Consider the following 18,012-nt stretch of genomic DNA (forward strand, 5'->3'; position numbering starts at 1 on the left):
TGTCAAATGCCTTCACATAGTTGATAAAACACAGGTAAACATCTTTCTGGTATTCTCTGCCTTCAGCCAAGATCCATCTGACATCAGCAATGATCTTCCTGGTTTCACGTCCTCTTCTGAATCCGGCTTGAACTTCTTCTGGCAGGTTCCTGTTAATGTACAGCTGCAGTCGTTTAATTATCTTCAGCAAAATTTTGTTAACATGTGATATTAATATTGTTTGGTCTCCTTTCTTTGGAATGGGCACAAATATGGATCTCTTCTAGTCAGTTGGCCAGGTAACTGTCTTCCAAATTTCTTGATAGATGAGTGAGCACCTCCAGTGCTGCATGTGCTTGTTGAAGCATTTCAAGTGGTATCCTGTCAATTCTTGGAGCCCTGCTTGTAGCCAATGCCTTCGGCGAGGCTTGAACTTCTTCGTTCAGTACTGGCTTTCTTAACTTTATGCTACCCCCTAAAATTTTTGAATACTGACCAATCCTTTTTGGTACAGTGACTGTATATTTCTTACATCTTCTTTTAATTCTTCCCGCATCATTCAATTTTTTACCCATAGATAGAATCCTTCGGTATTCTAACATGAGACTTGAGTTTTCTCTTCAGTAATTCCAGTTGAGAAATGCTGAGCATATTCTCCCCTTTTGGTTTTCTAATTCGAGGTCTTTGCACATTTCATCATAATACTCTACCTGGTCTTCTCAAGCTGACCTTTGAAATATTCTGTTGAGCTCTTTTACTTCATTACTTCTTCCATTCACTTTAGCTAGTCTGTGCTTCACTGCAAGTTTCAGAGTCTCTTCGGAGGTCCATTTTTGTCTCCTCCTTCTTTCCTTTTTAATGACCTTTCACTTTCTTTACGTACAATGTCCTCGATGTCATCCCACAACTCTTTTGGTCTTTGGTCATTAGTGTTTACTGCATCAAATCTATTCCTGAGATGGTCTCTAACTTCTGGCAGCCATGTATTCAAGGTCATACTTTGGCTCTAGTGGACTTGCTTTGATTTTCTTCGGCTTCAACCTGCACATGAGCGATTAATGGTCTGTTCCACAATTGGCCCCTGGCTTTGTCTTGACTGAGAGTACTGAGCTTCTCCATTGTCTCTTTCCACAGATGTACATAGTTGATTTGATTTCTGTGTAATTCATCTGACGAGGTCCATGTGTATAGTCGCCAATTATGTTGTTTAAAAAAAGGTACTTCTGATGAGTAAGTTGTTGCTCTTGCAGCATTCTATCATGAGATCTCTGGCATCATTTCCATCACCAATTCCATGTTTTCCCACTACTGATCCTTCTTCTTTGTTTCCAACTTTAACATCCCAATGCACCAGTAACTGTCAACGTGCCTTGACTGCACATTTTACCAATTTCAGACTGCAGGAGGTCATAAAAAACCTTCAATTTCTTCATCTTTGGCATTCATGGTTAGTGCACAAATTTGAATAATAGCTGAATTAACTGGGCTTCCTTGTAGGCATATGAATATTAACCTATCACTGATCATGTTGGACTTTAGGACAGATCTCGAATTGTTCTTTTTAACAATGAATGCAACATCATTCCTCTTCAATTTGTTGTTCCTGGCATAGCAGACCATATGATTGTTGGGTTTAAAACAGCCAACACCAGTCCATTTTAGTTCACTAATGCTTAGGGTATTGATCTTCAAGCATTTCATTTTTTTTTTCCATTTTATTGTAAAAATATAAAGAACACAACACTTACCAAGTCATCGTTTTACATGTGTACAATTCAATAAAACCAATTATATCAATCATGTTGTACAACCATCACCAATATCCATTGCCAAATTTTCCATCCCCATAAACAAAAACTCTATGCTACCTAAAAAATGAATCTCCCCCATCCCTGTCCCTCCTGCCTCCAGTGATCACTATTACGCTCTAATCTCTGTATCTTTGCCAATTCTAGGTACTTCATATTAGTGAAATCACACAATATCTGTCCTTCTGTGATTGACTGATTTCACTCAGCATAATGTTTTCAAGGTTCATCCACGTAGTGGCACGTATCAGGACTTCACTTTGTTTTACTGCTGAATAATATTCCACTGTATGTATATATTCATTTCATTCATCATGGTTAAGTTTAATAAGATATGTACATATCACATGTTGTTTATCCACATTTGATACACATTTGGCTTGTTTCCACCTGTTGGTTATTGTTAATAGTTCTCCCACCAACACTAGTGTACACGTGTCTGAACGTGTCACTGCTTTCAAGTCTCCTGGGTATATACCTAAGAGTGGAATTACTGGGTCATATGATAGCTTTATATTTAACTTTTTGAGGAACTGCCGTACTATTTTCCATTTTTGACAATTCCAATTTTTCTTGATTCATACTTAGTATATTCCATTTATGATTACTAATGGATGTTTGCAGCAGTTACTTCTCATTTTGAGTCATGCCACATCAGCAAATGAAGGTCCAGAAGGCTTTACTCCATCCATGTCATTAAGGTTGACTCTAAGGAGGCAGCTCTTCCCCAGTGGTAATTTGAGGGCTTTCTAACCGGAGAGGCTCATTTTCCAGCACTGTATCATACTATGTTCTCTTGCAATCCACAATGTTTTCATTGGATAATTTTCAGAAGATCACCAGGCCTTTCTTCCTAGTCTGTCTCAGTGGGGAAGCTCTGCTGAAACCTGTCCACCATGGGTGACCCTGCTGGTATCTGAAATACCGGTGGTACAGCTTACAGCATCAGAACAACATGGAAGCCCTACAGTACAACAAACTGAATCACCAGATAATTTCACATTCATCATTACAAAGAATTCTTAATATCCAGCAAGATCTTCATCACCTTGACCCCTCTATACTTCAAAACATCTCTGCTGCCACTCAGAACCAACTCAATAAGTCTTCCTCTTCACTTTTTCTCAAATTCTGTCCTCTATTCCTCCTAAATCTAACTCCTTTATGTGTACTCTGAAGCCTATCTTCCTTTGTTTCATCTAGAACCTTATCCAATAATCTCCTCCCACATCACCAGTCTTTTCTTTTTTATTCCCTCTTCCTACAAAACAGATTTAGGTCTCTCCTATCCTAACAAAGAAACACTGGTGGCACAGTGGTTAAGTGCTACGGTTGCTAACCAAAAGGTCAGCAGTTCGAATCTACCAGGTGCTCCTTGAAAACTCCACGGGGCAGTTCTACTGTTCTATAGGGTTGCTATGAGTCAGAATCAACTCGACAGCAACAGGTCTGGTTTGGTTTCGGCTTATGCTAACAAACTTTTCCAACAAGCTATCCTCTTAGGGTACTCATCACTGTCCTTGCTTTCAAACTTTTCAAAAGAATATATAATGACTACTTGAAATTACTTACCCTAATCCCCTCAAAAACTATCTGTGCTCTGAACATTATAAATCCACTATCCCCAAGGTCACCAATAGTTACCTAAACACCAAATCTATAGATCCTTTTCTCAGTTCTTTCTTTTCTTCCTGCAAGTTCGGCAGTATTCTAAACTACTGACTATCCCTTCTACCTTGAACTTCCAATTTATTAAGCACCTCTGATGTTTCACCAACCAAATTCTGCTACCTCTGGCATTTCTCTGGAGACACTTCTCCTTCTGGCATTTCAGAAAGATAATAATGAACTCTCTGCTTATCTTATCTTATTGTATTACTACTGACCTCAGTTATCAAATCCACACTCACATAACTTTAAGAATCACCTCCAACAAAAAAAAAATTTTTTTTGTGGCCTTGCATGTGATATTTTAAACTGATTACTTTTTTTATTGTACTTCAGATGGTGTACAGAACTAGTTTCTCATTAAACAGTTAGTACACATATTGTTTTATGACATTGGTTAACAACCCCACGACACGTCAACACTCTCCCTTCTCATCTTTGTGTTCCCTATTACCAGCTTTCCTGTACCCTCCCTGCTTTCCAGTCCTTGCCCCTGGGCTGGTGTGGCCCTTTAGTCTTGTTTTGTTTTATGGGCCTGTCCAATCTTTGGCTGAAGGGTGAACCTGAGGAGTGACTTCATTACTGAGCTGAAAGGGTGTCCGGGGGCCATACTCTCTGAGTTTCTTCAGTCTCTGTCAGGCCAGTCGGTCCGGTCTTTCTTTTTGAGTTAGAACTTTGTTCTACATTTTTCTCCAGCTCCATCCAGAACCCTCTACTGTAATCCCTCTCAGAGAAGTCACTGGTGGTAGCCGGGCACTATCTAGTCCAACCCTGTGTTAAGTACAGGGATAATTTCTATGTCCGCTAATAGTAGGCTACCTCTAACTACAAGTGCTATCATTACCTCAAAGTCAGCATATCTAAAGCTGACTTCATTCCCCTTCTCTAAATATTAATTTCCACAGAAACCTCCCCATCTCTGTCAGCAGTAAGATTATTCTCTTTATCTTCAACCCACCCAACAGTGCAATATTAAACACTGCCTTTTCTAAAATACTGCTTCTGTCTGTCTACTGCTCACACCCCTCAATGATCTGCAGTGTCTACAGGGCGAATATTTAAACTTCTTAGTCTGGTATGCAAGGCCTACCTCTGCAGGCTCCACATACTGCTGTGGTTTCCTTCCTCAAAACTCCTCTCCTCAGCTCTACCCACAATCATCTACTCAATACTGCCCCCACATGCCATGTGAATTCCTACTGTGATGCTTTTTGCCTCGTTCTCCCTGGTGCCCAATACAGTTTCATCTCCTACTCTCCATTAATGTGAAGTTCTACCCTTTCTTCAAGGTCTAGATTGTACCTCAGTTCTTCAATCAAATCCTGACCAACTGTTCAGTCACCAGTGAATTCTCTCACCTCTAAACTCCTAAATCACTCCACCCTTTGCCTTTGTATTTTATATGTGGTGTTTATCCCCTGCTTCTCTAGTAGAGATGATCTCTTCTTTGCTTTTCTATCTTCTGTGTTAAGTACAGGGATAAGGCACTACGCACAATAGGTACTAAACATTTTCTCAAATTGCTGAAGAGTGACAGATTAGATGGTATAGTATGATTCTGGAGGGCTCTGAATGCCAGGGTATATATATACATTTTTCTATAGACCAGAAATTAAAGGTTTCTCCAACATGTTAAATTGTCAAATCAGAAACATCAAGTTAGAACTGCATCTGTTTTAGACATAAAATAAAACCTCGCTGGAGGCGGGGCCAATATGGCGGACTAGGTAGACGCTACCTCAGATCCCTCTTGCAACAAAGACTCGGAAAAACAAGTGAATCAATCAAGTACATAACAATCTACGAACCCTGAACAACAAACACAGATTTAGAGATGGAAAACAAACAAATACGGGGAAGCAGCGATTGTTTTCGGAGCCTGGAGCCAGTGTCCCAGTCAGGTAACCTTGGCTCCTGTTTTAGGGCAGGGCCAAGGGGAGCTGACTGCGCAAACAAGGGGCCCAGCCCTACCCCCCTGAACTCACCCCAGGAGGGGGCCCAGCTGGTTCGCGCGGGCGGTGTGGTGACACAGCCGATGGGAGAAGTCCCCGGGAGGCAGTGACTGGTCTTGGAGCTGGGAGAGCAGAGTCCCAGCCGGGGAATCGTGCTGCCAGGATTTTGACTGGGCGCTGGCACGGCACAAGCACGGAGAGCTGCTCCACTCCCCTCAACTAACCCCGAGAGGGGGCCCAGCCGGTCCGTGCAGGCGGTGCGGCGACGCGGCTGGTGGGACGAGAAGTCCCCGGGAGGCACTGACTGATTTTGGAGCCGGGAGTAAAGCGTCCCAGCAGGGGAACCTTGACGCTAGGATTTGGACTGGCAGCGGGTGGCTTCAGAGGGCCAGATCCCCGGGGGCAATCTCCACACAGCCAGCACACATAGGCGACACGCCCAGCGGGAATCTCAGATATAATAGTCATTCCAAGCAAGACAAGCAACTCTGGCTATATTCTGAGGTGCTACTCTCCTATCTCTCTGATCCCTCCCCCACCCTCCCCAGGCGGCTTCATTAACATTGGAATTGCCTGAGCCAGAGGCAGAATGGCTCGGGCTCCGCGGCGGCTTTGCTTTTCCCCTGCTTTTTTTTTCTTTTGGTCTTTTCCTAACCCACTCTTTCGGCCTGAGAGAAGGAACAACAACAACAAAAAAAACCCAGGGGCCAAAAATCCACCCCTAATTGGACTAAAAACACTGAACCAGCTACAGCCAAGCATATATGATCCAAATCTCAGACTTTCATCCTTACACGGAACAAGGTGGCAGTTATAATCCAAAGGAAATTCTGATAGGGATCTGACTGCATTTTTTTTAGCAGATTTTCTGGAAAAACTAGCTTCCCAGTGATGGCTCGGAGACAGCAGTCCATATCAAACCACATAAAGAAGCAGACCATGACAGCTTCTACAACCCCCAAAACAAAAGAATCAAAATCTTTCCCAAATGAAGATACAATCCTGGAATTATCAGATACAGAATATAAAAAACTAATTTAAAGAATGCTTCAAGACATCAGAACCGAAATAAGACAAACTGCAGAAAAAGCCAAGAAACACACTGATAAAACTGGTGAAGAACGCAAAAGATTATTCAAGAACATAGTGGAAAAATTAATAAGTTGCAAGAATCCATAGAGAGACAGCATGTAGAAATCCAAAAGATTAACAATAAAATTACAGAATTAGACAACGCAATAGGAAGTCAGAGGAGCAGACTCGAGCAATTAGAATGCAGACTAGGACATCTGGAGGACCAGGGAATTAACACCAACATAGCTGAAAAAAAATCAGATAAAAGAATTTAAAAAAATGAAGAAACCCTAAGAATCATGTGGGACTCTATCAAGAAGGATAACTTGCATGTGATTGGAGTCCCAGAGCAGGGAGGGGGGACAGAGAAAATAGTTGAAGAACTTCCGACACAAAACTTCCCTGACATCATGAAAGACGAAAGGATATCTATCCAAGATGCTCATCGAACCTCATTTAAGATTGATCAAAAAAGAAAAACACCAAGACATATTATCACCAAACTCGCCAAAACCAAAGATAAACAGAAAATTTTAAAAGCAGCCAGGGAGAAAAGAAAGGTTTCCTTCAAGGGAGAATCAATAAGAATAAGTTCAGACTACTCAGCAGAAACCATGCAGGCAAGAAGGGAATGGGACGACATATACAGAGCACTGAAGGAGAAAAACTGCCAGCCAAGGATCATATATCCAGCAAAACTCTCTCTGAAATATGAAGGCGAAATTAAAATATTTACAGAAAAACACAAGTTTAGAGAATTTGCAAAAACCAAACCAAAGCTACAAGAAATACTAAAGGATATTGTTTGGTCAGAAAACTAATAATATCAGACACCAGCATAACACAAGGTCACAAAACAGAACATCCTGATATCAACTCAAATAGGGAAATCACAAAAACAAATTAAGATTAATTAAAAAAAAAATACTCATAACAGAGAATCACGGAAGTCAATATGTAAAAGATCACAATAATCAAAAAGAGGGACTAAATACAGGTGGCATAGAACTGCCATATGGAGAGTGATACAAGGCGATATAGAACAATACAAGTTAGGTTTTTACTTAGAAAAATAGGGGTAAATAATAAGGTAACCACAAAGAGGTATAACAACTCCATAATACAAGATAAAAGCCAAGAAAAACGTAACGACTCAACAAACATAAAGTCAAACACTACAAAAATGAGGATCTCACAATTTACTAAGAAAAACGTCTCAGCACAAAAAAGTATGTGGAAAAATGAAATTGTCAACAACACATATAAAAAGGCATCAAAATGACAACACTAAACACTTATTTATCTATGATTATGCTGAATGTAAATGGACTAAATGCACCAATAAAGAGACAGAGAGTCTCGGACTGGATAAAGAAACACGATCCGTCTATACGCTGCCCACAAGAGACACACCTTAGACTTAGAGACACAAACAAACTAAAACTCAAAGGATGGAAAAAAATATATCAAGCAAACAATAAGCAAAAAAGAAGAGGAGTAGCAATATTAATTTCTGACAAAATAGACTTTAGACTTAAATCCACCACAAAGGATAAAGAAGGACACTATATAATGACAAAAGGGACAATTGATCAGGAAGACATAACCATATTAAATATTTATGCACCCAAAGACAGGGCTGCAAGATACATAAATCAAATTTTAACAGAATTGAAAAGTGAGATAGACACCTCCACAATTATAGTAGGAGACTTCAACACACCACTTTCAGAGAAGGACAGGACATCCAGTAAGAAGCTCAATAGAGACACAGAAGACCTACTTACAACAATGAACCAACTTGACCTCATTGACTTATACAGAACTCTCCACCCAACTGCTGCAAAGTATACTTTTTTTTCTAGCGCACATGGAACATTCTCTAGAATAGACCACATATTAGGTCATAAAACAAACCTTTGCAGAGTCCAAAACATCGAAATATTACAAAGCATCTTCTCAGACCACAAGGCAATAAAACTAGAAATCAATAACAGAAAAACTAGGGAAAAGAAATCAAATACTTGGAAAATGAACAATACCCTCCTGAAAAAAGACTGGGTTATAGAAGACATCAAGGAGGGAATAAGGAAATTCATAGAATGCAACGAGAATGAAAATACTTCCTATCAAAACCTCTGGGACACAGCAAAAGCAGTGCTCGGAGGCCAATTTATATCGATAAATGCACACATACAAAAAGAAGAAAGAGCCAAAAGCAGAGAACTGTCCCGACAACTTGAACAAATACAAAGTGACCAACAAAAGAATCCATCAGGCACCAGAAGAAAACAAATAATAAAAATTAGAGCTGAACTAAATGAATTAGAGAACAGAAAAACAATTGAAAGAATTAACAAAGCCAAAAGCTGGTTCTTTGAAATAATTAACAAAATTGATAAACCATTGGCGAGACTGACTAAAGAAATACAGGAAAGGAAACAAATAACCCGAATAAGAAACGAGATGGGCCACATCACAACAGACCCAACTGAAATTAAAAGAATCATATCAGATTATTACGAAAAATTGTACTCTAACAAATTTGCAAACCTAGAAGAAATGGATGAATTCCTGGAAAAACACTGCCTACCTAAACTAACACATTCAGAAGTAGAACAACTAAATAGACCCATAACAAAAAAAGAGATTGAGATGGTAATCAAAAAACTCCCAACAAAAAAAAGCCCTGGCCTGGATGGCTTCACTGCAGAGTTCTACCAAACTTTCAGAGAAGAGTTAACACCACTACTACTAAAGGTACTTCAAAGCATAGAAAATGACGGAATACTACCCAACTCATTCTATGAAGCCACCATCGCCCTGATACCAAAACCAGGTAAAGACATTACAAAAAAAGGAAATTACAGACCTAGATCCCTCATGAATGTAGATGCAAAAATCGTCAACAAAATACTAGCCAATAGAATTCAACAACATATCAAAAAAATAATTCACCACGATCAAGTGGGATTCATACCAGGTATGCAAGGCTGGTTTAATATTAGAAAAACCATTAATGTAATCCATCACATAAATAAAACAAAAGACAAAAACCACATGATCTTATCAATTGATGCAGAAAAGGCATTTGACAAAGTCCAACACCCATTTATGATAAAAACTCTCACCAAAATAGGAATTGAAGGAAAAGTCCTCAACATAATAAAGGGCATCTATGCAAAGACAACAGCCAATATCACTCTAAATGGAGAGAACCTGAAAGCATTTCCCTTGAGAACGGGAACCAGACAAGGATGCCCTTTATCACCGCTCTTATTCAACATCTTGCTAGAAGTCCTAGCCAGGGCAATTAGGCTAGACAAAGAAATAAAGGGTATCCGGATTGGCAAGGAGGAAGTAAAGTTATCACTATTTGCAGATGACATGATCTTATACACAGAAAACCCTAAGGAATCCTCCAGAAAACTACTGAAACTAATAGAAGAGTTTGGCAGAGTCTCAGGTTATAAAATAAACGCACAAAAATCACTTGGATTCCTCTACATCAACAAAAAGAACACCGAAGAGGAAATACCCAAATCAATACCATTCACAGTAGCCCCCAAGAAGATAAAATACTTAGGAATAAATCTTACCAAGGATGTAAAAGACCTATACAAAGAAAACTACAAAGCTCTACTACAAGAAATTCAAAAGGACATACTTAAGTGGAAAAACATACCTTGCTCATGGATAGGAAGACTTAACATAGTAAAAATGTCTATTCTACCAAAAGCCACCTATACATATAACGCACTTCCGATCCAAATTCCAATGTCATATTTTAAGGGGATAGAGAAACAAATCACCAATTTCATATGGAAGGGAAAGAACCCCCGGATAAGCAAAGCATTACTGAAAAAGAAGAAGAAAGTGGGAGGCCTCACTCTACCTGATTTCAGAACCTATTATACAGCCACAGTAGTCAAAACAGCCTGGTACTGGTACAACAACAGGCACATAGACCAATGGAACAGAATTGAGAACCCAGATATAAATCCATCCACGTATGACCAGCTGATATTTGACAAAGGACCAGTGCCAGTTAATTGGGGAAAAGATAGTCTTTTTAACAAATGGTGCTGGCATAACTGGATATCCATTTGCAAAAGAATGAAACAGGACCCATATCTCACACCATGCACAAAAACTAACTCCAAGTGGATCAAAGACCTAAACATAAAGACTAAAACGATAAAGATCATGGAAGAAAAAATAGGGACAACCCTAGGAGCCCTAATACAAGGCATAAACAGAATACAAAACATTACCAAAAATGATGAAGAGAAACCAGATAACCGGGAGCTCCTAAAAATCAAACACCTATGGTCATCGAAAGACTTCACCAAAAGAGTAAAAAGACCACCTACAGACTGGGAAAGAATTTTCAGCTATGACATCTCCAACCAGCGCCTGATCTCTAAAATCTACATGATTCTGTCAAAACTCAACCACAAAAAGGCAAACAACCCAATCAAGAAGTGGGCAAAGGATATGAACACACATTTCACTAAAGAAGATATTCAGGCAGCCAACAGATACATGAGAACATGCTCTCGATCATTAGCCATTAGAGAAATGCAAATTAAAACTACGATGAGATTCCATCTCACACCAACAAGGCTGGCATTAATCCAAAAAACACAAAATAATAAATGTTGGAGAGGCTGCGGAGAGACTGGAACTCTTATACACTGCTGGTGGGAATGTAAAATGGTACAACCACTTTGGAAATCTATCTGGCATTATCTTAAACAGTTAGAAATAGAACTACCATACAACCCAGAAATCCCACTTCTCGGAATATACCCTAGAGAAACAAGAGCCTTCACACAAACAGATATATGCACACCCATGTTTATTGCAGCTCTGTTTACAATAGCAAAAAGCTGGAACCAACCAAGATGTCCATCAACGGATGAATGGGTAAATAAATTGTGGTATATTCACACAATGGAATACTACGCATCGATAAAGAACAGTGACGAATCTGTGAAACATTTCATAACATGGAGGAACCTGGAAGGCATTATGCTGAGCGAAATTAGTCAGAGGCAAAAGGACAAATATTGTATAAGACCACTATTATAAGATCTTGAGAAATAGTAAAAACTGAGAGGAACACATACTTTTGTGGTTACGAAGGAGGGAGGGAGGGAGGGAGGGAGGGAGAGGGTTTTTTATTGATTAATTAGTAGATAAGAACTGCTTTAGGTGAAGGGAAGGAGAACACTCAATACATGGAAGGTCAGCTCAATTGGACTGGACCAATAGCAAAGAAGTTTCTGGGATAAAATGAATGCTTCAAAGGTCAGTGGAGCAAGGGCGGGGGTTTGGAGACCATGGTTTGAGGGGACTTCTAAGTCAATTGGCAAAATAATTCTATTATGAAAACATTCTGCATCCCACTTTGAAATGTGGCGTCTGGGGTCTTAAATGCTAACAAGCTGCCATCTAAGATGCATCAATTGGTCTCAACCCACCTGGAGCAAAGGAGAATGAAGAACACCAAGGTCACACGACAACTAAGAGCCCAAGAGACAGAAAGGGCCACATGAACCAGAGACCTACATCATCCTGAGACCAGAAGAACTAGTTGGTGCCCGGCCACAATCGATGACTGCCCTGACAGGGAGCACAACAGAGAACCCCTGAGGGAGCAGGACATCAGTGGGATGCAGACCCCATATTCTCATAAAAAGACCATACTTAATGGTCTGACTGAGACTAGAGGAATCCCGGCGGCCATGCTCCCCAGACCTTCTGTTGGCACAGGACAGGAACCATCCCCAAAGACAACTCATCAGACATGAAAGGGACTGGACAGTGGGTGGGAGAGAGATGCTGATGAAGAGTGAGCTAATTATATCAGGTGGACACTTGAGATTGTGTTGGCATCTCCTGTCTGGAGGGGGGATGGGAGGATAGAGAGAGTGGGAAACTGGCAAAATTGTCATGAAGGGAGAGACTGGAAGGGCTGACTCATTAAGGGGAGAGCAAGTGGGAGTAGGGAGTAAGATGTATGTAAACTTATATGTGACAGACTGACTTGATTTGTAAACGTTTACTTGAAGCTCCATAAAAGTTAATAAAAAAAAAAAAAAAACACAAGACAAAATAAAAAAAATAAATAAAAGCTCGCTAATCTGAACTAGCAGATAGTCAATCTGAATTAGCAAACCATCCCAAATACAATGTTTTTAAATGTCATATTATAAATATTTATAAGTTTCCTTACAGTCCTCATCAAGCTATTACTTTACGTAACACTTTTTAAAAATGAGGCATAATATCAATAGAGCAAAGAGCATAAAGTACGCTAATTTTAAGGGTATTACTTGAAAATTTTTTACATACGCATATACCCATATAACTACCATGCAGGTAAAGACGTGGAAGATTTCCCACACCGTCATAGGGTTAAGCAATACTGTTTAAAGAAGTTTATGCTCAGAGTCTATTCTAAGTACAAAAAAAAAAAAAAAATTCATAAGTAAAAGTTGTTTCCCTGTATTTAGTTAAATTATCATTCATTTGAAAAGATGATTACCTACCATGTGCCAAGTTCTAAGGCAGTTAATGGAAATAAAAGAAGTACAAAAATGGAAAAAACAAAAAAGGAGCATCCTTACCTTCATGAAACTTACACTCTAGTGGAAAGAGAGACATATAAATCACTCATATAATGCAGCCCACTATGTGCACTATGGAAACCCTGGTGGCGTAGTGGGTAAGTGCTACGGCTGCCAACCAAGAGGTCGGCAGTTCAAATCCGCCAGGAGCTCCTTGGAAACTCTACCAGGCAGTTCTACTCTGTCCCATAGGGTCGTTATGAGTCGAAATCGACTCAGTGGCAGTGGGCTTGGTTTTTGGGGTTGTGTGTGCTATTAGAGGTACGTAGAGGGAGTGCTGACAGTAGAGGAAGTGGCACCTAAGTTGACTAAGTAAGCTAAGAGACTTAACAAAGGAGGTAACACCTCAACTGAGTCTTGGAAAACAAACAGAAATTCACCAGGCAGAGGAGGCAGTAAGAACATTCCCAGCAGGGAGAATGAAATAAACAAAGGCCCATTCACAGAAATTCATAAAAGTTCACAGGCTATTTATTAGGCAATCTGTTATGCCTTAAAGCATCTTGTAGACGGAGACGAAAGGCAAGAAAGGAGCCCGGGAAGGTAGGCTGGGGCCAAACTGAGAAGTCTGGGCTTTATCCTGGAATAGTGCAAGCCATCAAAGCTCTCCCAAGGCAGGAAGGAATGATGTGATTAGACAAATATTTATTAAATGTTGGAGATGAGGACTGAGGACACGAAAACAAACAGGACAAAATACTGAGGGGCTTTCTGGAGGTGATCCCAAACCATCTGAGTCTAAGCGATGAATTAAAGTTAAGGCAAAAAGGAGCAGAAGTACATCTCACACGTGCAAAGGCATGCAAGGGTTAAGAAGAGGAGTGCAGGAACCTACAAGTCATTTGGTAGGCTACATGCAAGGTAGTTTAGGGTACAGGTAGCAGGAGAAAAAGACAGAAAGGTAGGCAAGGCCTATTTTCATACATGGTATCAGAGAAATATGACTTAGGATTTTAAGCACGAGAGAGATAATCAAACTTGCATTTCAGAAAGATCATTCTAGCAACCACACAGAGAAAGTGGATAGGAATTAAGAAGACCAGTTACAAGAGCAAAAAAAAGGATTTGATGAAGACAAGGAGACCTCAACTCCTGTCTGTTTTCTTGACCATGATGAACATAAAAAAACACTGGAAGGACAATAATACATAGTATGTATAAGGCCACCATCTATAAGGTGAGCATCTATATAAAATACATTAATGTGCTAAATATAAGATACACTAGGGGAGTTTCATAAGGTCATATGAAAATGCTTATAAACTTAGATACACTGAGTGGAGATAATATGGATTGTAATCTGTGTTATCAGACCTACCTTATCAGAGCAGTTGACTTTAGCACCATTTTGCAGTAAAAGATGCACTATATCTGCATGGCCTCTCCCTGCTGCCCAGATGATTGGGTAAACACTGTACTGCTGGGATAGATAGGTAAGTAGGTAGGTAGGCGGGTAGGGAGAAAGGGAGGAAGGGAGAGAGAGAAGGAAAGAGGCAAGAGAAGAAAGGAAGAAAAAGACAGAAAGAAAATCTTTTAGGCTGGTATCCGCAGACGCATTTGCTAAGTAAATGTCAAAGGGAGCAATACAAAGCAAGAATTAAAAAAAAAAAATCAAGTTACAGACCACTTTCCACTTCAATTTCATTGCCATTGACATAAACGGTTTGCCAGCCACTTTTTATGCCTCTGGACCTCAGTGGCAAGGTGTTATTCCAGTTATAATACATTTAGTGTCAAGGTGGGTCCCTTTTGAAATGCATGAAGCTCAGCAGACCAGAGTTGGAGCCTCACTGTTTTACAGGTTGGGCATTCTAGGTAACGCTTCCTGGATGTGTTAGTTTTGTAAACTTTTGCCTTGTTTCCCTTTATTTCTGTGAGATAAGGCTTGCAAGCATAATTATGGCTTGCCTGTGTGATAGTGAGGGAGCCCTGATGGGTTTGTTTTGGAAAGGTACCCACAGTAAATCTCTCTCTAGGTCCCACTGGCATACTGTCATGCCACAGATCAGTAGTGCCACAGCGCCACTAGTCTCACTGGCAGATTGTATTGCCAGATTGCATTTCTCAAAATACATACTACCAACCAAAAATTTTTAAACACACTCAGTAATTACGCATCCCAATACTGAAAGCACATGACATTAAAAAAATTTTTTAAAGAAAAATTTGGCAACGAAAGGGCTGAAAACAACTAATACTCATCACATATCACTGACAACTAAGGATGCACTCAACTTTAAATAAATGTACATTACGAACACATTTCTTTTTATAGATTCAACACATTTAATGGGATTAGCCAATAGGCAAGACTAATACAAGGAGTGTGAAATCTTTCTTATACAGTCCTTCCATTAACTTTAATAAAACACTCCCTCAATATTCATTCTGAGATAGAGTCTTAGGCAAAGTACTGCATGTACACTTTCAGAATGTACAGAAAAATGGCATGTTACTTGGTAAATGCCTAGACAAATGTCTCTTTTCTTTAAAGTTCAGATTAAGAATGCATTGCCACGTAAAACAGGCAAGATAACTAAGGATTTCAAATTTTCCTTTTGAAATATTATATAATTATAGTTAACATTATAAGCTCTAAGAGCTGCCTTTATATTGACAAATTTGAGAAATAAACTTAGTTTGAGAAAAATTTCTCATCATTGGGTTCTGAAATCACATTCTACATTATTATCTTTAATAAAATGCAAATAACATCTATCTACTACAAAGTCTAAAATATAATCACGGTTAAGTGTTCCCTAAGACAACGTAGTGCTTACATTACAAATGAGTTTTTTGTTAACGCTTACCAGACCAGTGACACTTGGATTGGCACCATGAGAAAGAAGCAACTGTACTACGTCGGTGCGGCCCTTATAGCATGCCCACATGAGAGCTGTCCACCCTCCCTAAAGAAAAAAAGAGGGGAGGAAAATAAAACTTTGGATCTTCTCCAAGCATAAAAATGCCACTAATGAATTTCTTGCTGTGAATATTCTTCATAAAACTACAGTTTTATGAAGGCAATACTATATACTTTTAAATTTCCAAAATCTGCAGAGAAAAATACAATAGTATACGAAATAAGCCAAATCTCTTAATTCCACGAAGGATTACTCTAAAGTTTAAACTATATATGAAAGTCAAAATAGGGAATATTCATAATGAACTCTTCCAAATTCCTAAAACCTATTTTGGTTATATAAAACTTTTTCTTCAGACTAGATTTCTCTTCCTTGTATGAGTGTAGACATGATCCAAAGAGAGATTCAAGTGATCATATTTAGCTCCTGCATTAAACACATCCTTTTAAATCCTAGCTCATTATAGTACCTCTTGCAAAATTGGGGAGGATGCTAAGACAATGATCTCTCGATTCTCACTTTCATGAGTGGAAAAGTATGAATCAACCGCGTGATACTTTCTATTTTCTAAACTACAGAAGCAATCTTCTCTTCAACTACGACACAATTCAATACAAATGACTAATGCCATCAAATCACACTGAGGGATAAATGTTTTGGGCTTTTTTCCTAATTAATACTTGGACAAATTCACATCTGGTCTTGAGAATATAAATCCCTTTATCCTTCTCTTCCTGTTTCGTCATCTCTAAAAAAGGAATAAAAATATATATATATATTTGACCTACTCTGGAAAAGGCAAATGACACAGAGAGGAAACAGATCGGGGTCACCATGGGTTGGAGAGTGGGTAGAGGGCTTCATTACAAAGGAGAACATGAGGGAGCTACTGAAGTGATGGGATTGTCCGCGTGGAGCTGCCATGGTGGATACAAAACTATGCATTTGTCAAAACCCATAAACTATACATTGCACAAAGTGAATTTAACTGTATGTAAATGTTTTAAAATCAACCAGGCTATGGAGAAGAAAAACAGAATACAGACTGGGGCAAATGAATCTAACTGTATTACAACTGAATTGCAAAACCACACAATTACTTAGAAGTTGACCTAAGTAACTGTGGAAAGCAGTAGTTTTCCTGGATACTGTAATGCTAAAGCAAAAAGAACTGTACACACTTTTAAAAAATAGGTAGAATACAGTTCCCTATGTCTTCCTATAAAAATGAGTATACCACTTTGCTAAGTTTTGAGAATAAATATAACATTTCATGGAGGTAAAACTACTATGTAAATTATAATACACTACTAAAATACAAGATGGTAGAATACTGCAGTTTTTGTTTTTGTTTTTTAAGTCAGACAACTTGTACCTTACAAAGCAGGCCATCAGTTAGTAATATATGTATGTTTCATACATCAAGGCAGATAATTTCTTCCCTCTCTTCTACTGTTAAAGTTAACTTTTTAAAAAAGGTTAGACATTTTACAGAATAAATTCACCAGAAACAATCCCTTTTTTCACTTCCACGCTTTAACCAGATGGCAAGTTCAAAAGCCAGCCAAGTGATAATTAAGAATTGTATCTTGTTAAGCCTGTGATGTGTATAAACAGCATGTCTGAGCAGAATTACATTTTAAAAATGAATTTATAATTATCACCCTGAAAATTATAACTTTAAACAGTTAAATAGTTTTTAGAAGTATACCAAGTCCCTTGTAAAGTCCTATCTAAAGGAAACAATTTTTTTTCCCGAAGTTCTGAAACACTGATACAAATTTAAAAGAGCAAGGAGTTGTTTTTAACAATATTTTAGAGTTGTGTATGCGGAAATAAACTTAAAATGATGACCAAAAATATTCTAAAAGAGATACATTATATCACCTGGGTTTTAAAGCATTCTTGAGAGTCACTTCAACGCCTAGTTCCAAATCCTAAAGATAGTCACACATCAAAATACACAATTTTGCACACATCTCTTACTGTTAATAAGATCTCAGCTAACCAATAAGCTATCATAAGGTGTGCA

The 18,012-nt window shown here is 38.9% G+C and overlaps 1 protein-coding gene across 8 annotated transcripts in view; it reads right to left on the reverse strand.

Annotated features, from left to right (window-relative positions):
- KIDINS220 (kinase D interacting substrate 220) overlaps positions 1–18,012 on the reverse strand; it is a 128,987-nt gene that overhangs the window by 93,216 nt on the left and 17,759 nt on the right. For 5 of the 8 annotated variants that reach the window (XM_049904675.1, XM_049904673.1, XM_049904671.1 and 2 more), the window contains exons 5-6: positions 15,927–16,025; positions 14,435–14,536 (exon numbers count right to left, since the gene is read on the reverse strand). In XM_049904675.1, the coding sequence (XP_049760632.1) occupies positions 14,435–14,536; positions 15,927–16,025 (201 nt within the window). The remainder of the gene's footprint in view (positions 1–14,434; positions 14,537–15,926; positions 16,026–18,012) is intronic. The other 3 variants (XM_049904674.1, XM_049904672.1, XM_049904669.1) reach the window with 1 other exon arrangement.

The sequence above is a fragment of the Elephas maximus genome, chromosome 12, assembly GCF_024166365.1.
Source record: "Elephas maximus indicus isolate mEleMax1 chromosome 12, mEleMax1 primary haplotype, whole genome shotgun sequence".
In the NCBI taxonomy this organism is placed as follows: Eukaryota; Metazoa; Chordata; class Mammalia; order Proboscidea; family Elephantidae; genus Elephas; species Elephas maximus.